This window comes from Pelodiscus sinensis, chromosome 28, assembly GCF_052426305.1.
Source record: "Pelodiscus sinensis isolate ZL-2025 chromosome 28, ASM5242630v1, whole genome shotgun sequence".
Taxonomy (NCBI): domain Eukaryota; kingdom Metazoa; phylum Chordata; order Testudines; family Trionychidae; genus Pelodiscus; species Pelodiscus sinensis.
In genome coordinates, this window is record NC_143079.1 from 2,405,385 (window position 1) to 2,428,937 (window position 23,553).

Genomic DNA, 23,553 nt, shown 5'->3' on the forward strand with positions numbered 1-23,553 from the left:
CCAGGGTGGGGCTGAGCCCCATGGCCCCCTCTGTCCGCTGCCCCCGGGGCCCGGGCGGGTGCAGAGGGGGGCGCAGGAGGAGCGGGGTCCGGAGAAGAGGCGGGTGCAGGGGGGGGCGCAGGAGGAGCGGGGTCCAGAGAAGAGGCGGGTGCAGAGGGGGGCAGGAGGAGCGGGGTCCGGAGAAGAGGCGGGTGCAGGGGGGGGCGCAGGAGGAGCGGGGTCCGGAGAAGAGGCGGGTGCAGGGGGGGGCGCAGGAGGAGCGGGGTCCGGAGAAGAGGCGGGTGCAGGGGGGGGCGCAGGAGGAGCGGGGTCCGGAGAAGAGGCGGGTGCAGGGGGGGGCGCAGGAGGAGCGGGGTCCGGAGAAGAGGCGGGTGCAGGGGGGGGCGCAGGAGGAGCGGGGTCCGGAGAAGAGGCGGGTGCAGGGGGGGGCGCAGGGGGAGCGGGGTCTGGAGAAGAGGCGGGTGCAGAGGGGGGCGCGGGGGGCGGGGCAGGAGGAGCGGGGTCCGGAGAAGAGGCGGGTGCAGGGGGGGGCGCAGGAGGAGCGGGGTCCGGAGAAGAGGCGGGTGCAGAGGGGGGTGCAGGGGGAGCGGGGTCCGGAGAAGAGGCGGGTGCAGGGGGGGGGGGGGCGCAGGAGGAGCGGGGTCCGGAGAAGAGGCGGGTGCAGGGGGGGGCGCAGGAGGAGCGGGGTCCGGAGAAGAGGCGGGTGCAGAGGGGCGCAGGAGGAGCGGGGTCCGGAGAAGAGGCGGGTGCAGAGGGGGGTGCAGGGGGAGCGGGGTCCGGAGAAGAGGCGGGTGCAGAGGGGGGCGCAGGAGGAGCGGGGTCCGGAGAAGAGGCGGGTGCACAGGGGGGCGCAGGAGGAGCGGGGTCTGGAGAAGAGGCGGGTGCAGAGGGGCGCAGGAGGAGCGGGGTCCGGAGAAGAGGCGGGTGCAGAGGGGCGCAGGAGGAGCGGGGTCCGGAGAAGAGGCGGGTGCAGAGGGGCGCAGGAGGAGCGGAGTCCGGAGAAGAGGCGGGTGCAGGGGGGGGCGCAGGAGGAGCGGGGTCCGGAGAAGAGGCGGGTGCAGGGGGGGACGCAGGAGGACCGGGGTCCGGAGAAGAGGCGGGTGCAGAGGGGGGCGCAGGAGGAGCGGGGTCCGGAGAAGAGGCGGGTGCAGGGGGGGGCGCAGGAGGACCGGGGTCCGGAGAAGAGGCGGGTGCACGGGGGGGCGCAGGAGGACCGGGGTCCGGAGAAGAGGCGGGTGCAGGGGGGGGCGCAGGAGGAGCGGGGTCCGGAGAAGAGGCGGGTGCAGAGGGGGGGCGCAGGAGGAGCGGGGTCCGGAGAAGAGGCGGGTGCAGAGGGGCGCAGGAGGAGCGGGGTCCGGAGAAGAGGCGGGTGCAGGGGGGGGCGCAGGAGGAGCGGGGTCCGGAGAAGAGGCGGGTGCAGAGGGGGGCGCAGGAGGAGCGGGGTCCGGAGAAGAGGCGGGTGCAGAGGGGGGCGCAGGAGGAGCGGGGTCCAGAGAAGAGGCGGGTGCAGAGGGGGCGCAGGAGGAGCGGGGTCCGGAGAAGAGGCGGGTGCAGAGGGGGGCGCAGGAGGAGCGGGGTCCGGAGAAGAGGCGGGTGCAGAGGGGGGCGCAGGAGGAGCGGGGTCCGGAGAAGAGGCGGGTGCAGGGGGGGGCGCAGGAGGAGCGGGGTCCGGAGAAGAGGCGGGTGCAGAGGGGGGCGCAGGAGGAGCGGGGTCCGGAGAAGAGGCGGGTGCAGAGGGGGGCGCAGGAGGAGCGGAGTCCGGAGAAGAGGCGGGTGCAGGGGGGGGCGCAGGAGGAGCGGGGTCCGGAGAAGAGGCGGGTGCAGAGGGGGGCGCAGGAGGAGCGGGGTCCGGAGAAGAGGCGGGTGCAGAGGGGGGCGCAGGAGGAGCGGAGTCCGGAGAAGAGGCGGGTGCAGGGGGGGGCGCAGGAGGAGCGGGGTCCGGAGAAGAGGCGGGTGCAGAGGGGGGCGCAGGAGGAGCGGGGTCCGGAGAAGAGGCGGGTGCAGAGGGGCGCACAGGGGCTGTTCCCAGCGCTGGTGGAGACAGGTCCGTGGGACGCGCCGGACGAGGGATGCGCCCGGCTGTCACGTAAGTGTCACTCTTGCTTAAACACACCCGGCAGAGACACAAGGGTGCGCGTGCCTGTGGACGTGTGTGCACACACGAGTGAGCACACACAGCACAGTGAACATTAATACACCTGGTATCAGGGTGTATCGTACACGCTAGGAATGCCTTGACTTAGATAAAACAAGGATTTCATGTATTCATATTTATACACCTTTTAAATGCTGTGTTTATACTTTGTGCACCCATCCCCTACATTAAAAATACAAGATAGAATATAAAGGACAGCTCATAACTACTTCTCCAACCCTTGGCTTGCCCCCCTCTCAGACTGGGGAAAAACACACATTGCAGACTTTCTGGTGTGTGTATGGAAAAACATTATAAACCTGTCGTTATGTATTTCCAAGCTGATCTGTTTTACATCAGCTGGCATGAAACTTATATCTCAGCAATTCTATTGTTTAAACTCAGTTTTGGAGGAAAACAGATGTTGTTGGGTTTGGGGTGGGAGACCTTGTACATTTTCATTTTCACATACAGTGAAGCTGCCCTAGGGTGAAAATACTTTGTAAGATAGAAATGCTCATGGTTGAACTTCTATGGCTAGTACATAGGAACAAAACACACTTTTACTACATGGAAATTCTAAGCTGAGACATAACATTCAAACATTGTGGTTTCTTTCTGCACGAAGTGTAATTTGTCTGTCTTCCACCACGCGTACCCCGTCAGCGGGCCAGTCTGAGAACACAAAAGATGGTTTGCACGTGGCCTGGCTGTAAGCAGGTAGATCATACACTCCAGTCACGACTCGCATGGCCTGGCTGTACGCAGGTAGATCATACACTCCAGTCACGACTCTCGCATGGCCTGGCTGTAAGCAGGTAGATCATACACTCCAGTCACGACTCGCATGGCCTGGCTGTAAGCAGGTAGATCATACACTCCAGTCACGACTCTCGCATGGCCTGGCTGTAAGCAGGTAGATCAGACACTCCAGCCATGACTCGCATGGCCGTGGTTAATCAACCCAGTTGGGACACAATGCAAAGGAAAACGACAGTTTTGTCTTGGAGGCTGCCAAGTTGTTATCAAATGTGGCTCTGGGCTGTTGCAGTTGAGCCGAACAGTTAATCCTTCCGGCATCACGGTACCGCCAGCTGCTGAATCTGCTGGCTTGCTCAGCTGATTGTATTTCTCATCCCATCAGTCTCTGGGGATGCAGGGGAGCACTGTGCTCTTTCTGGTTTGGTGCTGGGTCCTCTGTCGCCGGCTCCCCTCTCTGTATTCACTCACAATAACAATAGGAGAAAAGAGAAGCCATTCACTGCCTACCAGCTGCTATGTTGCAGATTAGCTGCTATACAGAGGGCCATACATGAATGTTGCCTTATGCGCCATATAGTCTAGATCAGTGGGCCAGGTTTAGGCACTCCCTGAGACATACTGTAGGCAGACTGGCTTTATAGCATGCTGCTTTTTAAATTTGCTTGGGCTAGTTAGTGTCCTGCATAGTGCAGTGTAAGGTTCTCCCACTCAGCCTTGCCAGGAGATGGTAACACCTCGTCCAGTCCCAGTCTGGGGGTGTGCGCCTACACACGGCTGTAGTGGGTATGTACAGCAGGTGGCAGGAATTAATTCAACAGGGGCCAGCCCAAGCTTTTGAAGCCAAAGCAATTTAGATCATTGGAAATCTCCATTTCAGGGTTTCAGCGAGTCACTTTGCCCATGGCGTGGATGCTTTGTGTTCATACGACCTGCGCGGGAGGCTGCCGCTCCCAAAACAAATGAGCACTCCAGAGAGTGCTCTCCCATTGGAGCCGTATGCTGGATCTTTCACATTTGTTTGCCAAAGTCTCTTGTGTGCCTTGTGGCTTATTAGCACACCCAGCCCCTTAGCATGAACAGGGTTGCGCGCATTTCTAAAGAGATGGTGCTTTTTTAAAAAGTAAATTAGAAGGGTGTGTTTTTGTCGAGAGAATGGAAGTGGTTTGTTTTCTTGTGCTTCTTCTTTATGAGACAAGGTTGTTTGAGGGGTGACAAAAGCACCATCACTGTAGAAATTCATGCAGATTATTAGCCCATTCTGGCCTCAGGGGCTCCGGTGTAATAGCAGTACTCTAGAGTATTTCAGTATTTGAATTCCATACAATAACGCCTGTATATTTCCATATTGTCTTTCATTTAGAAGGCTCATGAAGCATCTTACCAACACATGCACAGAGCTCACATATCTCACCTTGGTGGTGCAACACACCACAGTGCACTTGCATTGCTTGAGGCTAGAAGTGAAGAACACAGTCCTGTGGAATTGGCAAGGAATTTAAGAAAGGAAAATGTAATTACTAGAGTAGAGCTAGGACCCTGGGGTTAATACGTTCTCAAAATGCTACAGCAGGATCACCGTTTTACATGCTGTCTGAAAGAGAGACAGCTACCCTTCCAATAGCACAGCACCCCTTTTTCTGTGGGCCTCTAATTCAGTACCAAACCCCACCCTCTTCTGTCCCACCGTTGCCACGTTTGTGTATTCCTTTGTCTCACATCCAAGTGCTGACCCCACTTTGCTGATGGAGGCTAGAGGCTGCAGCAGAGATTTAGGAAGTCAGAATGTCATTACAGCGATTGGGATTTTCTACAGGGGAGAAAACAGAAGGGTGTGCCCCCTTAATCTGCATCGCAGCTCCCAGCTGTCCATCATCCACTACAACAAATGAAAGCTGCCAGCTGTCTGACGGGGAAGGGCATGCTGCTGTTTGGCTAAGGGTGTAATCTACCAAGAATGCCTTTCCACTTGCTGAAAGGATAAACTGGCGTTTCAGCCCTCTTTTTAAACAGGCATTTTAATGCCCCTTCCCTGCGTTTCAGCGTGACTACTACACTCCTTTCCCTCCCTCGGGATTTGTAAAAGTCACACGCAGGGGGCTACGAATCCTTAGCGAGAAGGCAGCAGCATCTTCTGAAAGGCTAGTCGGTCTCTATTCAGCCACAGTCACACCCAAGAGAGTTGCAGACCACATGCCCCCCCCCCCCAGTTTTGTTGGAGGTTCAGCTTTATAGGGTTTTTTTTAAGCCCTATCTCCTCCTGACTTCCTTTGGCTTCCAAATACCATGCACATTCTTGGACTGTTCTCTCAGTGCACGCACTGATGTCATTCTTGCTCCGTGGCAGCAGTAGTGAAAACCTTTGACCCAGTCCATAGAGCACTGCGGGTTCTAACGCATGGCTATGTACCTGTTAGCTGTTGAGGTAGTCAGTCTAGGGTTGGCCTATGATCCCTTGGGACGGGTGATCAGAAGTCGTCACTTAAAGCTGAATGGTCCCTGTTCAGTGGTGACTCAGTTGCACACCAAGTGAAATAGGTAAATGGGATGAAGTTCAATAGGGGCAAATGCAAAGTGCTCCACTTCGAAAGGAACCATCAGTTTCACACATCCAGAATGGGAAATGACAGTAGGAAGAAGCACTGCAGAAACAGATCCAGGGGTCATAGTGGACCACAAGCTAAATAATGAGTCAGCAGTGTGAGACTGGCAAAAAAACCCAACCCAAACCGTTCTGGGATGTAGTTAACAGGAGTGTTGTGAGCAAGGCCCAGGAAGTCATTCTTCCGCTCTGCTCTGCACTGATTAGGGCTGAACTTGAGTTGTGTGTTCAGTTCTGGGTGCCACATCTCCATGCTCAAATCATTCTGAAGAAAGAGAAGTGTTCTCCCCTCCAGCTATGGCTAGCCATTCTGTATCACATCTCTTTCAGGCACGGTTCATAGAGTGAGCTGTTTGGCAGCACAGGGACGCTGGAGACATAGGCCAGCTCTACACTAAAGGGGAAGGTGAAATTAAGATGCGCAACTCCAGCTACATTAATTATGTAGCTGGAGTCCAATGTACCTTAATTCAAGTTTCCCCACCGTCCCCACAGTGGGAGGCCAACAGCAGCAAACACTTACATCAGCTTCCTTTACTCCTCGCAGGAGCACTAGCTGCCACTGAGGGTGTCTTCTGAGTTCAATTTAGTGGGTCTTTGTTAGACCCGCTAAATTGAACTCTGGAAGATCGATCACGTCAGGGTCGATTTTCCCTCTAGTGAAGACATAGCCCTAGACTTTCCAAGGCTCTTGGATAGACAGTGCCTGACTGACAGAATATCTTACTGCCCCTGTATAAAACTATGGTACGCCCACATCTTGAATACTGTGTACAGATGTGGTCTCCTCACCTCAAAAAAGATATTTTGGCCTTGGAAAGGGTTCAGAAAAGGGCAACTAAAATGATTAGGGGTTTGGAACAGGTCCCATATGAGGAGAGGTTAAAGCGACTGGGACTTTTCAGTTTAGAAAAGAGGAGACTGAGGGGGGATATGATAGAGGTCTATAAAATCATGAGTGGTGTGGAGAGGGTGGATAAAGAAAAGTTATTTATTAGTTCCCTAAATAGAAGAACTAGAGGACACCAAATGAAATTAATGGGTAGCAGGTTTAAAACTAATAAAAGAAAGTTCTTCTTCACACAGCGTGTAGTCAACCTGTGGAACTCCTTGCCAGAGGAGGCTGTGAAGGCTAGGACTATAATAGAGTATAAAGAGAAACTAGATAATTTCATGGAGGTTAGGTCCATAAAAGGCTATTAGCCAGGGGATAAAATGGTGTCCTTGGCCTCTGTTTGTCAGAGGCTGGAGACGGATGGCAGGAGACAAATCACTTGATCATTGTCTTCGGTCCACCCTCTCTGGGGCACCTGGTGCTGGCCACTGTCAGCAGACAGGCTACTGGGCTAGATGGACCTTTGGTCTGACCCAGTACGGCCGTTCTTATGTTCTTATGACAAGATTAGTGTCCTGTTCCATGTTGACATCAGTATGATGTCATCACTTTGAGAAGCCGTTTCATAGTGGTCATTAGCACAAAGTGACTGAATGGCCACTTTTGTTTCCTAGATAGTCATAAGCCAGAATGTTTGAAAGCCCGGCTTCTCTTCACGGGGCCTTTGCACTTGAGAAACTTGGAGACTCATATGTTTGCCCCAATTGAAAAAACAAGTGACCACCACAAGCAAAGGGACCAGTTCTGGATTCTTTGGGATCGATTCAGATTGTGGCTCATCTCTCTCCGCAAGCTTAAATAATTAATATTCACTGTCCTCACATAGGACACCTGTGCAGATTAAGTAATCAATGCCACACATTGGGGAGTCCTGAGACACCTTAGAGACGAACATTTATTTGGTCATCAGCTTTCGTGGGCTGGAACCCAGATGCCCAAATACATGTTAGTCTGTAAGGTGCCACAAGGCCTCGTTTTTGCTGAAACAGACTCACGTGGCTCCCCCTCTGAAACATCCACACGTGGTTAGTCTAAGATGCATCACTCAATGAAGCAGGTACCCCTATGTCCAGTGGGGATTTTTATTTTGAAAGTCATTTTTAGGGGACACTTCCGTAGGTGCATAGCGCTTTTAAGAAGGTAGGCGGGGGCAGTTCACACAGGACGGGGAAGGGTTCAGTACCAACAAAACAGTGTTGTACAGCAGCGTAGAAGGCAGGTGCTCAGGGAACACAGTTAATTTAACAAGGTCGGATGGTGCAAGAGGCACAGACAAAACTCAGACCTAAGGAAAAGTATGATGCCGCCCTCTTAAATCCTTAGTCACAAGGGGTTTGAGCTCTGCCTTAACTCTTCATTTCTTTTAGTGGTTAGTACAATAAGGCTATGTCTACACTGGCGGCTTCTTGCACCAGAAATATGCAAATGAGGCTAAGCGTGGAATATTGCCGAACCTTATTTGCATACTTAATGATCCGCCATTTTTTTTTCAGAAGAGGCTCTTGCGCCAGAAGTAGCGTCTACACTGCCCCTCTTGTGCACTGCCGCAATACCGATAATTTTCAGGAATAATGGCATGGCGCAACAGGGTTTTTCTTGTGCAAGAAGGGGCAGTGTAGACGCTCCTTCTGGTGCAAGAGCCTCTTCTGAAAAAAATGGCAGCTCATTAGGTATGCAAATGAGGCTCAGTGATATTCCACACAGCCTCATTTGCATATTTCTGGCGCAAGAAGCCGCCAGTGTAGACATAGCCTTAGTGTTGAATTAGCTTATGGACGAGAGCTTTGAAAGCCTTTTGTCAGAGGGAACAAAAAGTTAGCGTCCGTGGTTATCTTTGAGAACACGAAGAGGACAGATGACATCGCAGAAGACGGAAGAAGAGCAAACAGCACTAACTTTCAAAAGGGAGAACATAAAAGCTCTAGGGATTCCAGTTCAGTCAGCTTAACTTCGTTACAGCAAATGGAGTATTTTTCAGGTGCAATTTTTGTCTGACTTCATTTTCGCCAAGGAGCCTTTTCCTTCCTGGGATTTTTATACCGATACGCATGTTCCCCTTCAAAAACAAAGTTTCTGCTAAATCTTAGACTCCTTCTATGAGCCTGAAGCAGTAATTTCCGGGAAAATTTTAAACACATTACAGAGACACAGCTAGAACCCAATAGCAAGTGCACTAAGGAGTTACATTCCTAGCACCAAGGTACTTTAGTGCACTAAATTAAAGGCACACGAATACCCAGAACCAACAGGTGTTTCTCACTCTGCTCCTCCAGGTAAACGAACTGTAACTGTGATAGCGACTGTAGTTACTTGGCAAACTCCTCACACATCATATAAAGAAACATTGTGCCATGAAGCAGGCAGGCAAATGCTAGGGTAACATTAATTCTCAGAAGCACTAGTAGCATCCGCTATTGTTTAAGCAGAGCTAAAGAAAGCAGCATTCATTAGTGTTGTACCATTATTTCCTGCAGCCATTCACTCCTTGGAACTGGCTCTCCCCCCATATATTAGCACAGACCTGGAGGCCATTGACAATATCCTGGTATGCTAGAGCAGTGTTTCTCGACCTTTTTTTATAAAGTACCCTTTAAAAAAAAAAAAAAAAAAAAAAGATAAGTACCCCCAATCCCTACAGTTTTCAGACACACACTTTTTTATTCTACCATTGCAACACATTTATTTAAACAACTTCATTGTAGCCAGGCGGGTGATGAATTTTTTGGGTGTAAAAAGTACAAACAATAAAACGCTGTAAAACTTAAAACAAAAATTCAGTTTTCTCCCAATTTCAGCGGTGTTTACATACCCCCAGACGTCTCTCGAGTGCCCCTCAGGGTGCTCGTCCCACTGGTGGAGAAGCACTGCGCTAGAGCGTCACTTCTGCTCTTTGGAATCGGGTTCAGCTCGCTGGCCCAAAGAGCGTTAGCTAGTTCTGACTGGGTTTTGCCTGCTCAAGGCAGGGAGGGCTGTTCAACACCATCCCCCAGTCCCAAACAATTACTGGCCCAGACTGAGTGCTCTGCTCTTCTGGATTAGCCCAGAGGACATTTCCTAGATTGCCAACCACATGCATGATTAGGAGGATGGATCCAAATGACCAGAGAGGTCAGTGCCATCCCTGGAACTCAGGTGTGCTAAGGATGCAAGATGTGCAGACATGCATCTTCCACTGCACTGTCTGGGAGCATCCCGAACGCCGGGCAGGGGGAATCCAGGAAATTGTGTCCCTTGTTCAGGAGCAAAAGGCTGGAGGATTTGCAGAACTAGTCTGCTTCAAGCCCTCTTGAAAACAGCACCAGCCCCCTCTCAGCATCATGAATGGCACCGTTTCCTCGCCTTTTGCTGCCCTGTCTTAGGAGGATCTGCTACCAGGACAGGGTTCCAGGGACGGTGCTTTGGTTACAACAGGTTCCGTTTATGGTTTCACACAAACTTTAAAGAAAGTCACTTCAAGCATTGCATCGGCACAAACTCATTTTTAAAACTTGCCAAAGTTTATTCTCTTATCATACACAGTAATCACTACTTCGTTTCAGATGTGGGAAACCCACAGGTAAGGGCAGGCTTTCTACACCTCCCCTCCACAGTGCATTGTACAGAACCGTCAGTTATGCAGATTATATTGGAATACAAAACTGCATTATGTGAAAGGACATTACAATTAAAAAGTGGATTTTTACCCCGATTTGCCCTGAAAAACCATTTCTAGGATCACACTGTGCCATCTCTCCTTTCACAGGCAGAATTCAAAAAGCTCCCAATTGTGTTCCTTATTACTTCTCCCCGACATAAAACGTCACAGAATAGCTCTTCACTATATAGAAGAAAACAGTGTGAAGTTGCCACATGGACTGGCTGCTAACGTGGTCTCTTCCACCAGCACTTCAAGACAGTACTACAGTGCACCAGAAAGACACAGAACAAATACACACCAATCTCAATGACTAGAGTGATGAAGCTGTAAATACTACACAAGAATAATGGTCCAAGAGCCTGAAGTCTTGTACTTGCTGTGCATTGCAATGCCTTTGTAACTTACACAACTTGACAAGTTTTCCAGCTGTTTAAGAAGCCAGGGGGCAGCAGATAGCATCTACACAGACACACATTTGGCTTAGTACAGTAAAGTCTGTTCCATACGGTTTTCTCTCCTGCTGATGAAAAGCGTGCAGACACCCACAGAGGCAAAAGCACTTTGTTTGGCAAGGTCAGAATTCTGGACTTATCTGGACATTCATTGGCCTGGAACAACAAACTGAAATTTCAGGACTGATGTTTCAATCCCCCTTCATTCGGCCACAGCCAATTTATCATTTGTTGTTGGGTTAAAAAAAAAAAAAAAGAAAAAAAAAGAAAGGATTTATTGCTTTTTGTGATCAACAGGAGTTAGAAGCAGACTGAGAATGAAGCCAAACCAGAGCTCTTTGGGATGTCCTCGGCAGGCCTGGAGTTGTTACATCTCTCTTTCACAATCCCTTTCTTTCCAGTTTTTCCAGGATGGCCTGGATTCGATGAACAGCCTCCTTCCTAACCTGTCGGACACTGTCCTGGCCGCGAGTCTCTATAGAATCCAGTTCCAGCAGCTCCTTGGTCAGCATTTCCTCCAGGAGCCGGTATGCTTTGTCTGTCTTTTTTCCTACAAATTCGTCCACCTCTTGCTCCAACTGCTCCACTTCCTCCATAACTTGCATAACCCTTTGAATCCCGGGCTGTCTTCCCAGGGAGTCTGGCAAAGGCTGGTCACTGGGTTTAAATCCCGCATCCTGGTTCACAGAAGGTTTCCTAGGTACGTTATCATACATTTGGGGCTGCGCACTATACTGCACTTTGGAAGTCAAAGGGGATGGTTTGGTGTTGAATTGAGCTGGCTTGTGATCATTCATAGTCTCCGCTGGCTGGTGATTGACTTCTGGAAAGTAGTGGTGGTGATTTGCTCCGTGGTCCGGTGGGTCATAGGAAGGATCCTAAATCAGAAACAAGCAGCGGGTGTTACATGTGTCTCCTTCAACACCCGTTTCCCTACCCACATCCTGCCTCAAATTGGGAGGGCTGCCGGCAGGTGTCTGAGCGGCAGGAACGCTTTGCCCCCCTGCTCATTTGGAAGGTGTGCATGCCCAGGATGGCAGTGCAAAAAGGGTCCAGGCAATGGAAGTTATTGAGGGTGAGGCCTGCACTTTGAGACAGTCGTCCACCCTGAGGTCATAATATCCCGTGACCTAACAGCGAGAGACTCGCATCACTTTGAGATGAGCTTTGCTCCCCCAAGACCGGCCTGAAAAGGAATGCTCAAAGGCCGTCGGTGCTCAGGACTTGGACTTATTTAAGAACCAACGAGTGAGAGGAGCTAGTTGGCTCTCCCCGCTGTGTCGGCAGAATGGCCGTGACCGCTCTGAAACCGCCACGGGGGGTCAGGGTCATGCTTGCTGCAGCGATGTTAACAATGGTATTTGCTGGCAGGATTCTAGCACCATTCCTCTGGGAAGCGTGGCTGTATTTGAGGGGGTCATGACAGAGGCTCCGTCACTGCAGGCAGGGGATTGCTCAATTTCATAACTATTCCCAAGTGACCCATTCCTGTCTGTGCTAATCCAAAACATCCACAGTAGAACCGTGCTAGCAAGTACTTTGCCACACAGCTGATCTCCTGGTGTGGACCAGGCCTTCAGTGGTCAGACAAGGGAGGAACAGAATCTCCTATTCCCACAACACTTAATTCTTAGCAAAATCTCCAGTAAAGGATTCCTGGGCCCTAGGAGGAGGACATGTCCTGATCCACTTGCCAGTCTGCATCGGGACAGGCCCTGCTAGGCCAGTCTCCTGGCTCCCAGTGACCAGCCCTGGATGCTTCAGAGGAAGATAGAAGTAACCCTGCAGCCAACACCTCTGGGATGCCCCTCGTAAAGGTCTCACCCTAATCTCTACTAACGAGAGGCTGTTGTAAGATCTGGAGCATGAGACGGGATTTCCCTCCAATTCCGCCCCCTTTGGTTTTCCCAATAAGTATAACTGAATGTTCTGTCTGGATACCTAAGGGATCGAGTCTAACAGACAATGAGGAGAATGCCTAGCGGTCATTAGGTTGTTTCTGTGCGGTACGAACCCGTTACTGTAGCATGGGGGAGAGAGGTAGAATCACGTCACAGTGATGGAAAGTACCTGTGGCTTTCAGGGAAGCAGTGTAGTCTAGTGGTCTGACCGCAGACCTGAAGTCTGAGCTCATCCGGACAGATTCACCCTACACCTTGTTAGCACTGTCCAGTGGTCTGAGCAGTCCGTCAACACCAAACTGTACTGGGTGATTTCTAAGAAAGGTCTCGCCTTGCCTGGGCAAGTGGGAAGAGCCGCTCGCTTAGCTTCTGAGAAGGGGGAGCAGGGAGCCATTCGGCTGAGGGAAGACAGGCAAAGCAGACGCCCCAGGCCCCTGGAAGCGTTCTCTCTTTACCTGTGTGTCGGGAGCTGGAGGAGGCGGCGAGGGCGCACCGCTGCCAGGCCAGGATGGAGATGGCTCTGAAGCAAATGGACCTCCTTGGGGTGCTGAAGCAGCAGGCCACGTGTAACGAGGCTGCATCCCGTAGGAAGGCCACGACTCATCCTGGACTCGTGGTTGTGGTGGTAGCCCCTGCGGGGGAAGGCCAGGGCTGCTGTCTCCTCCATATGGATAGTGTGGGACAGGCATACCTGGGGTCTGCAGGAAGAAGGGAATGAGGGTCAGACCTTCAGTCACGTTCCCTCCGCCACTGCAAACACATTCGGATGTGCTTCTCCGCTCCAAACACACGCTCCTAAGTCAAGTCAGACCAGCTACCTGGGCTGTTAACTCTGAGTCCTAGGTCACGGGAGCAGTTACTAGGGATGTAAAGGGTTAACCGGTTACCTGGTAAGCATGAGCCTTACCGGCATGGTTACTGGTTAACCGGCGGCCTGGCCCTGCTGGAGCAGCCCCCACCCGCAGCACGACACGGCTGCGCCAGCCCGGCCAGGACCGGTGTGCGGAGGGCAGGGGACGCTGCTCCAGGGTTAACCTGTTAAACAGCATTAACCTGTTAACATTTTAAAAGGTAATTACCATCCCATGGCTGAGACGCTGGCCAGCGATATAGTTTAGTGCAGTCTAAGCACCGTGTCCGTCAGTCAGTCCGAGAGCTGCGTTGCCAGATTGGTCTCAGGCTAAACGTTTTCCATGCGGAAGCCTGGAGCAGCAGCTAAGCAGTGCACATCTAGGGCTTGGACCCGCAGGGCAGGCTGCCCTAGGAAGCACATGCCAGCCTTGGCTACAGACAGGCTAGATCCGGTGCTGAGCTGGGCTGTACTCACACCAGCCCCCAGCACATTCCCAAAGGAGCGCATGTTCCTTGCTTGGACTAGCCTCCTTACCGGCGGTGGAGAGTATCCTGGAGCCTGCCTCCTGAGCGAGGGGCCTTCCGCAGGGCAGTCTGCTGGAGGGTAGTTCCAATGCGCGGCTGGCGAAGGAGGCCGGAACATGCTCGCAGGCTCTGCCGGGTAGGTGGCCCGAGAGTGCCCAGAAGAATAGTAAGCATGTGACTGTGGCAGATTTGCATATGGTGGAGCAGCCCCAGGAGCCGAGGGGTAAGGGGCACCATAGGCTCCATTTGTGTAGGGAGACTCCATTCCCTGAAAAACAAGCAGAAACAGCTCTCAGGGATGGACACAGACTGTTGTGGACACCACCGAGTTGGGAGGGGCTGCAAGCAGGACAGGAGCAGAACACTTCGAAAACTGGTCGGACACCGGCACCATAAAATTCAGCAGAGAGAGGTGCAAAGGCCTGCGCCTGGGAAGGAGAAACAAGACAGGCAGGGGCTGAGGAGGCTGCAGTGGTGCTGCAGAGGGTCCGCGGGATACAGTGGGTGACACGTCGAATAGGAGGGTGTGCCGGAGCGGGGGAGCTGGCTGCTCTGGATGGCGGAGTCTGTTCTTGGTGCTACGGGGCTGCAGGATCCCCGACTTGCCGCCACAGAGGGCACACAGGGATGCTGTTGTGAACAAGGCAAATGCCACGTGGGGCTGCGGTCCCAGGCACGTAGTGTGTAAGACGGGAGGGAATGGTTCTGCTTTACTCAACACGGGGCAGACCTCCAGCATAAACCTGTGTCCAGGTTTGGACACCCACCCTGCAAGGAGCAGGAACAAACTGGACACGTCCCGAGCGCTGCAATAAAACCGATAAATGGTTCAGAAAGCCTGATCCCGGAGGAAAAGTTGAAAGAAACGGGCATATGTGCTTTGGAGACGGCTGAGGGAGGATCCAAGTCTTCAGATGCGTGGAAGGTTATTACAAAGAGCACAAGATGCAATTGTTTGCCATGTCCGTCAAAGGAGGGACACGTAAGCAGCGTCATTTGCATCAAAGAAGATGGAGGCTGGATATTAGGAAAAAAGTTCTCACTAAGCACTAGAATAGGTTACCAGGGAAGGCTGTGGAATCCCCATCTTTGTCTAACCTGTCCTTAGACTCCCAAACGCCTGTCTAGGTACACTTAACCCTGCCTGCAAAGACGGGGTCCACAGGCAGGGCCTAGATCACTCTCAGAGGTCCCCCCTACCTTTCTGAGATTCTTGGGCTATGTCTAGACTACGTTCTATTTTCGAAAGAGGCTCTGCAAATTCCGTGGGAACGTGCATATCTTCTTCTGATCTCACTTTCAGAAGAGGATCTTTCAAAAGTGAAAGTAGTTGGATGGGGGGGTTGGAAAAAAAACCCTTTTTGGAAAAAATCCACTCTTCCTTAAAAAATGAGTTTACACAGGTTTTTTTTTTTTTTCCGAAAAAGGGTTCCCCCCCCCAAAAAAACGGGTCCAGCCTACTTTCACTTGTGAAAGATCCTCTTTCGAAAGTGAGCTCGGAAGAAGATATGCAAATTCCGTGGGAACGTGCATAGCCTCTTTCAAAAAATAGAACATAGTCTAGATGGACCCTAGGACTGGCCAAAGGCTCTGAGGTCTAGAATAGGAGCAGCAACAGGACTGTGCAAGGAAGGAGTGGAATAGTGTTCAGGCAACTGTAAAATAGGGAATTTAGTCTCAAATCAGGAAATTCAGAGTTATGGTTTCCATAGCAACTGAGCACACGCCAGTATGGAATATTAATATTGTTGCTGTGGGAACCACACCTCTTCCCTCACTCGAGTGTCTAAGTCTGACCATTCAGGTAGGATAGAGGTTTTGCATTTCAAAATGTGTGGGGTTGGGGGGAGGGTATTCCACCCACAGGAATCTAGGGTAGGACTGTAACTGTCCTCCTGGGAGGTCTCGTTATCAGGCACTGCAGAGATTCCCGCCAGAGAGGCTGACAAAGATCTTGCTGTCATGGAACAGACTAGAATGGAGCAAGAAATGGGGCAGCCTGGGTTGCCCCATGTTGTCACAGCAGGGGAGCCTGTAATCCAACCCTCCCACTCCACCCACAGCGCGGCCCATGCTAGGGCTGTGGTGAGCCGTGTGTCCATGTGGGGCACGCTGCTGCTAGCTCATCGGGAAGCGCAGTTATGGTCCCTGGAGCCAAAGTCCCCCCCCCCCCCCAGCTTTTCCAGCCATTCATTTCTCCCTCACAGGACGATCCTGCGACCTTACCAGTGCGGTGCATGGAGCATGCTCCCTGATGGCCAGGAAGTACTCTGCCAAGGACACAGCCTTCCCTCCGGAGTCTGGCCTCCTATGCCTAACCCAGGCCTGGACGTCGTGTGGGAGGATGGCCAGGAACTGCTCTCTGATTAGCATGTCAGCAATCCGGGCTGCACTCTTGCTTTTGGGCTGGATCCACTTGCGGCACAGCTCTGATAAGTGAGCGAAAGTCTCCTGGGGTCCCTCCGCCTCCTGGAACCTGTACTCCCTGAACCTCTGCCGCCACACGTCTGAGCAGTCCCCGGCCTCGCTCGCGGCACTGCACTGAGTCTCTTGGACTTGCCGTGAGAGACACAGACTTGTACGTAGGGGCCACAGGTCTTTCAGCCACCGATACGCCCTCTGAGCATGTATCCAGCACGAGTGCAATGGCTCTACATGGTCCTGAGAGGGGAGTGCGTCTCCGGGTCTGGCCTGGCTAGCTCTCGTTTCCAGCTCCCGGAGAAATTCCTGAAATTTCATTTCTGCCTCCTCCCATCTTTTCTCTGCCTCCTTGCACCGCCTCTCCCCTTGCAGAAGCTGGAGGATTAGCCACTTCACCAGATCATCTCTTTCCAGAGAGCCTCTACCCTGTGTTGGCTGCAGGCAGGCAGCTGCAATGCCCTGCAGCAGACAGTCTACCCCAACATCCCTCCCTAAAGGCAACGGTGATGATGCAAAACCCTTCGCTGAGTCTTCTCCTTCCACCACCACCTGCTCTCCTGGCTGCAGGGCGATGGCTCTGTCCCTCTCCAGTGGGCAATCCGCCATCATCGCTTCCCCCTGCAGTGGACAGTCTCCCTGCTTTCCCTCTTCCAGGTGCAGCAGCAGTGCTAATGCAGCACCTTCCACCTTGCCTTTGCTGGTCTGCCCTGCATCCTCGAACACTCTGCTCTCAGCTAGCTTTTTGGGGGGCCCCTCCCCCCTCAACCCGACAGTTTTCCTATGGTAAATGTGCATCTTCTCATCACTAGAGAAAGGGGATAGTGCACTCTGCCTTCAAGTGCTATACTTAACGTTCCGTCAGCCCCCAAAGCGGGCTGTCCCGGCTCCAGACTCCCCGACCCACACTGGAGTCCGGGCGATGTGTAGCTGTCTTTGGACTGCCCGGCCTCTCTGGTTACAGGGACCTTGAAAATCACAAGAGCTCCCACCAGCCTTGAAATCTCCCCCTGCTCTTCCTGCAAACAGCTTGGGCACCTGCGATGTGCGTAGGTAACAATGGTGGCAGCGACACGCTGCAGGGCTCTTAGCAACGGGGCGCAGCGACAGAATGGAACCCAGCCCCGGCCACACGCGAGCAGCTTGGTTCTGACCAGGTAAGCGGCGTGCGGGAGAATACAGACTAGCTCTTGCCCACGGCTGAGGATTGGTCCCTTCTGCTGGATTATTTCAAGTGTCTGTCAGTGTGTTTGCTGGGCAGGCATTCTGCTACCTCCATAGCTGGGGCCTGAGTGGAACAGGACCAGGGATCTCCCTGAGAACGTGCTGACTTGCTAACGATGACATTTTCAAGAGTAATATTTGAATGAACGAGTTAATGTTGGAGGGGAGTGTGCCGTGGCGGGGGGCTGTCTGCTCTGTAACTGGGGTTCCCCCAACGCTGGGCTGTGATTCCCACCGACTCACCCACATGTGTATGGGCCAGACACCTAGGCCCAGCCGGAGCAGATAACAAAGCTCTTCCTGGGGGAAGAGACAAAGGGAGAGAGGCAGAGACGCCACCTGGCTAGGGGCAGGGCCTGGGAGCTGGGCAGTGTTTGGCTGGGAAACCATGAAGAGAAGAGACTAAGCAGAGGGCTGGGAGTTGAGGGGCCTAGACACCCTGCCCCAAGGGATCTAGGGCTGCCAGCCACCGACTTCTTATGGCCACATCAGGTCTGTGCTAGGCTGTATCCCGGAGAAGCAATAAACCCTCTAGTCTACTGGCTGGCGGAATCTCATCTTGCTGTAGACGGGGTGCAGGATCGGGGCGGGGGGAGGGGGGAGTCCCCGACGCACTGCCACAGGGAGAATAGCCAAAAACCCTAACTGTGCAATCACAATTTGGGTTTTTTTGAAACATCCAAGCAATTTAGACACTAAAAAGCTGGAGCATGTGACACGGGGAATTAATAGTTACTGATGTGCTATGACACAATGGGGTCCGCTGCTGGTCTGCGATTCGGGCTCCCTGGCACTATGATGGTACCAATAATAAAAGCCTGAGCAGAGGAGAGAACGTGTATTCTGTTCCGTCCTGTTCTGTAAAAGACTCAATACATGACGTTGGCTCCTTTTCTAAAGTTGGGAATTAACATGACGGAAATTTTCTGCAAAAAGCATTTGGCATCGTTTACTAGGGCTGATACTGACTTTGCCTGTGAGTGAGTGTCATCATTCCAATATTCCAACGCAGAACTAGGGTTATTTGTGGGACATTAGTATCACAGGGCCCACTGTGGAAGGCACTACTCACCCACACGTGCCATTACATTTACAGCTGGTCCCCGAGTTGCGAATGGTCGACTTACGACCGTTCGCAGTTATGACCGAAACTGTCGTAAATGGCGGACCCCGAGTTATGAACGTGATCCGCGCTTACGAACAGCGCGGTCGCATGTAACTGGATGGGGTCCGACTTACGAACAAACCGAGTTACGGCCAATTGCTTGGTCCATAACCAGTTTGTAAGTCGGGAAGACTTACATAACCATGATGGGAATCCAACTCATACTGCAACACAAACCCTGGCACATTTCATGCCACAGGAGTATGGGATGAGAGTTTACTGTTACTTTATGCAGATGAGATGCAAGTATGAAACCCTAAAGCAGCACTTGTTTTGTAATTAGCTAAATAACATTTTTTTAATGAGAGGAGTGTTCCAAAAGAACATACCAGTTTACTCTTGTATAGAGTAGGGCTCTACAGACAGAGTCCCCGGCCATAGCAATGCTGTTTCTGCTTTACTGGCAAGACGAGCACTGATCTCTTCAGCTAGCAGGATAAAGAAACCAGACAAATTTGCCCAGTACCAAGGAGCAAGAATTTCAGATGTGCATCAAGGATGGACAGGGGGAAAAGGGCAAGGCAGAGTCAACAGCATTCAGGGAGCTGGCAGAAGGAGTGTGGCTCTCAGTATTTTCCTGTTGTACAATAGAATTTGTTTTGGTTGTAATGTTAAATTACACAGGCATTTGCTTGCTTTACAGAGCTCGAATTTCAGGCTGTAGTTTCAAGGGTGATGTAATGGTTATGGCAGGGGAGTGGATTCTATTACCACTGCCATCCCTGACACTGTGTGACTGCAGGCAAGTCACTCTGCCTGTCTGTTCCTCAGTTTCCCTATTTATAGAACAGAATGAAAACTGGCCTAACGTGAGACTGACTGTTTTAAGAGTCTGTAAAGCATTTTGGGATCTTGGAATGAAAGGCACTAGAAGTGTCATCTGGGAAGTCACCTAGGAGAGTAATACGTGCGCACTAAACGTCAGTAATTAACTACAAGAGTTTCAGGTGTCGAGGCTACAGTAGTTTAAATTTCAGATTTCCAGTTGAAATCCAATTTCATATTCTGAAGTCAGTGTGTGGGACTTCCTGAGGCTGATGCAGCCAGGTGAATCACAGAACACTAGAACTGGCAGGGACCTCAAGAGATCATCAAGTCCAGTCCCCTGCCCTCATGGCAGAACCAAGCACCGTCTAGATCATGCCTAAAAGGGCAAAGGAACCACGCTCTTGGGGATATTGCCTACATGGGATTCCTGGGTCCTTCCTTTTCAAGGGAAACCAGCCCTTTCGTACTGGGGTATTGGCTTGAACCTCTGCCCCAACAAAACAAACCTTTCAGTTTCAAAAGAAACAAGAGGCCCTTCTACCGTACCTGGCTCTGTAACTCAGGTCCAGCTGGGTATTGACTTGGATAGGGAGCTCTGGACTGCACCGCTGAGTTCCAGTAGTTGGACCCATATCCCGGATAAGGAGGCTGTTCCTAAGGAAAATAAAGCAGCTCATTTTCTCATCGCAACAGTCATGGTTCCAGGGCCCCTGTATTCCTCCTCTCCGGACCAGCAAGGGCGGCTACTCTCAGATTTCTGCTCCCCAGCCATCACCTCTCCTAGCAGAGACACGTCTCTCTCCTTCCTGACTGGGGTACTTCCAGGCTGCACAGATCCTTGTCTGCACTTTGACTGCCCCAGCTGAAGTGGCCGCACAACTCTAAGCAAGCAGGTTTCAATCTCATGATAAAAATCATTGCAGAGAAAAGCGAGAACAACAACAGACTGACACCCACGGTAATAAGCTCACCAGAGATGCTTCCCGAACTCCAACAAGGCTTCTGACAGGTTACCAGACCCTCCAAGCCCAACACCGGAGTGTTTCTGTGGCCACAAGTTCATACCAGCTTTCGCTCAGAACAAGCACTTCCCCACCCCACACATCGGGGAATCTGGGTCTGTCTACACTGTGCAGCTTTTAGCAACAAGGCCCTGTCGCTACACAGCTATGAGAGAGAACACTGGTTTTCGGCACTTTGCTGACAAAATGCTCCTTCCCCCCACTGAACAGGCTTTGTTTTGTCAGCAGGAAAGCGCGTGCACTCCCCCCCCCGCCCGCCCCGCACACACATTGCTCTTGCCTTTGTTATAGTCAAGCTTATCGGAGGCCTTTCATTGCGAGAGGGGGCTGCTAGCAGCCCGGATCTGCCTGTTAGGAATGCATGTGGATCACTGGCAAACCTTGCTCTGAGCTGTACATGTACACAGCCACCGCTGCAATCCTCATCTCCAAGAACCAGGCTGTGCTCAGGCCAGGTGGATCAGACCATTATCTTACTACACCAACAGAGTGAGGAACCTGTTACTGACGCACCATCTTCAGCACGGCGCTGTCATCCACTGCCCTCTGGCGCCAGGGGGGCTGAAATTGCTTTACTACACAAATGAGCCTCACACTTCCCCTGGGAAGTTACTCCTCCAATTGTACGGGATATAAGGAGCTCACCAAGCTGCCTTGTGGGGGGTCTGTACAGAGAAAGGAATGGAGAGACACAGCCCCTTTCTAAGAGCATGGTTTAAACACGTCTCCACTCTCAGCAGACCTCTCATGGCTTACAGGAAGACAAGCTTCAAGCTCGGGATCCCCACCTCGCAGATTAGAACGGGGTGATGGCAACATGTCATTTGCAGGAGTTGGATGCTCTGGGTAATTTCACTTTTGACCCTGAATATAACTCTGAGTGTTCTTAACCTTAAAGTAGACGAATTAACTTTTGGAGTCCCACAAGTAGCATTAACTCTAGAAACCACCATTTGATCCACTGGGCCCATGCCGCTTTGGATATGAGAATGCAGGCCTCTGGTTTTCTGATATCTCTTTTCTTTTTCTTCTACAGTTTTTCCCAAGTCTTATAACCAGTAAGTTACTAGACCCCACTACCCAGCTAACTCTACTGCACCTGCCACATGGGTGATGCTTATCAGTTCTGGTTAACTGGTGGGGGCTAGAGCTCCAGCCCAGCCAGAACAGCCCCGTCTATGGCAGGCTCAGGTGCACCACCTGCAGGGGTGCTCCAGCCTCTGTCCGCAGCAGGCCCCGACTGCGGTGGAGAGGCTGCTCCAGCCCAGCTGTGGGTTAAACATTACATTTAACCAGTTAACCAATTCAATAGGATTTGACATCCCTAATTCTGAGAAGATACTTGGCTACCACTACAACGATGTCTAGACCCACATTCACCTGCAAAAAGGACCAAACATATATACAACCACAGTACCGCTTTGCCTCGAACGGCACAAGAAAATGGGTTCCCTGAGGGAGGAGGTTGGGGGGTGTTAGTGCAGAGATTGTAAAGAGCCCATGGTTTGTATTCATGTACCCTCCCTGCCCCATGGGATGAAAAGAGGCAGCATTAGAGCTAGCAAAAGATTAGACAATGTCTAATAATAAAAAACGTGAAGAGAATTCATAGCAAGACCTGTTGCAGTGCGGTGGGGGAAGAGACTGCCTGCACAGACTGCTGTATGTGAAACATAACACACTCTGTAAAAGACCTGAAAGGGTATTTTCAAATCTTCACACCCAATGCAATTCCAAGCCTTTTCCAAGCTTCTCCCCTGTCCAGGCTAGCTGCCAGAATCAAAACCTCCTCCCTCTCCAGATGCTGAGGTGGCACAGAATCACTTTCCAGTAGTGGTTAGAAGAATAATACTCTCATACAGCAGGCTCAAGCCTCTTTGTTAGTGCACCAGTGGGACTGTGTCAAGGCAGCCTTAAGGGCGAGGTGATGCAGAGTTGGCTTCTGATCACAGTAATAACAAGAGAAATGCTAAATCAATTAAACAGAGCAAAGATTCAGGAGCAAAGGAGCAATTTAGCTTAACTGCATCTCAGAGCAGCCACCTCTTCCACACCAGGATAGCGACAGACCATAACACCCAAGGCATCTGCATCACTGTTCCCTATAAGCCGAGCGCTTGGGCAGTCACCCGGGAGAGATACCGCCCAGCTGATTTAGCAGAGCACTCATAGCTGGCAGCAAGTGTTTTGACTGGTGGTGCACATCCGCACATGCCTCGGTGCATGTAACAAAATTTACAAGGCACATGGATGGAAAAAATTACAGGGAACATGCACCCTGGAACCGCAGCATCCTTCCCCAGCTCCCGTCAGGTGTGTTCATAAGGGAGCCCCCACCTCAGGCTCCGCAGCAGGTCAAAGCCCACGGATTTCACTCCATCTCCCCCCACCCAGATTAGGACCAGCCCCTCATCGATTCTGCCCATGCACCACCGGGGCACAACCCTCCCCCATCTCACTCCCGCCAGGGCAGGACCCTCCCCAACAAACTCCAGCCCCCCTCCCCAGAGACAAGCCCCGCCCCCTTTTCACACCCCTCCGGCAGGACCCTCCCCTACTCAATCCAGCCCCTCCCCCAGGGTCAAGACCCGCCCCCTTTTCACACCCCTCCGGCAGGACCCTCCCCCTCCAGCCCCTCCCCCCAAGCCCCGCCCCTTCTCACCCCCCCGGGCAGGCTCCTCCCCCCAGGGACAAGCCCCGCCCCCTCTCACCCCTCCCCCCCGGGCAGGACCCTCCCTAACAAACTCCAGCCCCTCCCCCCAGGGACAAGCCCCGCCCCTTCTCGCCCCCGGGCAGGCTCCTCCCCCCAGGGACAAGCCCCGCCCCTTCTCGCCCCCGGGCAGGCTCCTCCCCCCAGGGACAAGCCCCGCCCCCCGTTACCTGAGGGCCGCCCCGCCCGGGCCTGTCCCAGGCGCCCCCCGCCGCGGGGCTGTAGCCGCCCCCGGCCCAGCCCGGCCCGGCGCCGCGGTGCTGCGGGCAGGCCCAGGGGCCCGGGGGCGGCTCCGGCTCCGGCCCGTGGAGCAGCCGCCGCAGGGCAGACATTCCCAGCGCCGCTCCGGGCTGCCAGCCGCCCCGCCGCGCCTGCGCGGAACCCGCCAATCCCCGGCCGCGACACAGCCCCCCGCCCCATCGTGACCAGCTCCGCCAATCGCCACGGGGGGCCCAGGCCAATCGCCTCAGCCAATCCCTGGCAGGGTCC

The 23,553-nt window shown here is 52.8% G+C and overlaps 1 protein-coding gene across 2 annotated transcripts; it reads right to left on the bottom strand.

Moving 5' to 3' along the window:
- Nucleotides 1-9,865: 9,865 nt before the first annotated feature.
- On the bottom strand, nt 9,866-23,449 carry BAG4 (BAG cochaperone 4). 2 transcript variants are annotated; one of them, XM_075911087.2, is made up of 5 exons: nt 23,235-23,449; nt 19,879-19,986; nt 13,768-14,025; nt 12,836-13,078; nt 9,866-11,357 (listed from the first exon to the last, which is right to left on the bottom strand). In XM_075911087.2, the coding sequence occupies exons 1-5, from the start codon at nt 23,394-23,396 to the stop codon at nt 10,860-10,862; spliced, it is 1,269 nt and encodes a 422-aa protein (XP_075767202.2). In that variant the 5' UTR covers nt 23,397-23,449; the 3' UTR covers nt 9,866-10,859. The 2 variants fall into 2 exon arrangements, with proteins under 2 accessions (XP_075767202.2, XP_025045895.2); XM_025190110.3 differs by lacking the exons at nt 19,879-19,986; nt 23,235-23,449 and adding an exon at nt 15,984-19,852.
- Between the last annotated feature and the right edge of the window lie 104 nt (nt 23,450-23,553).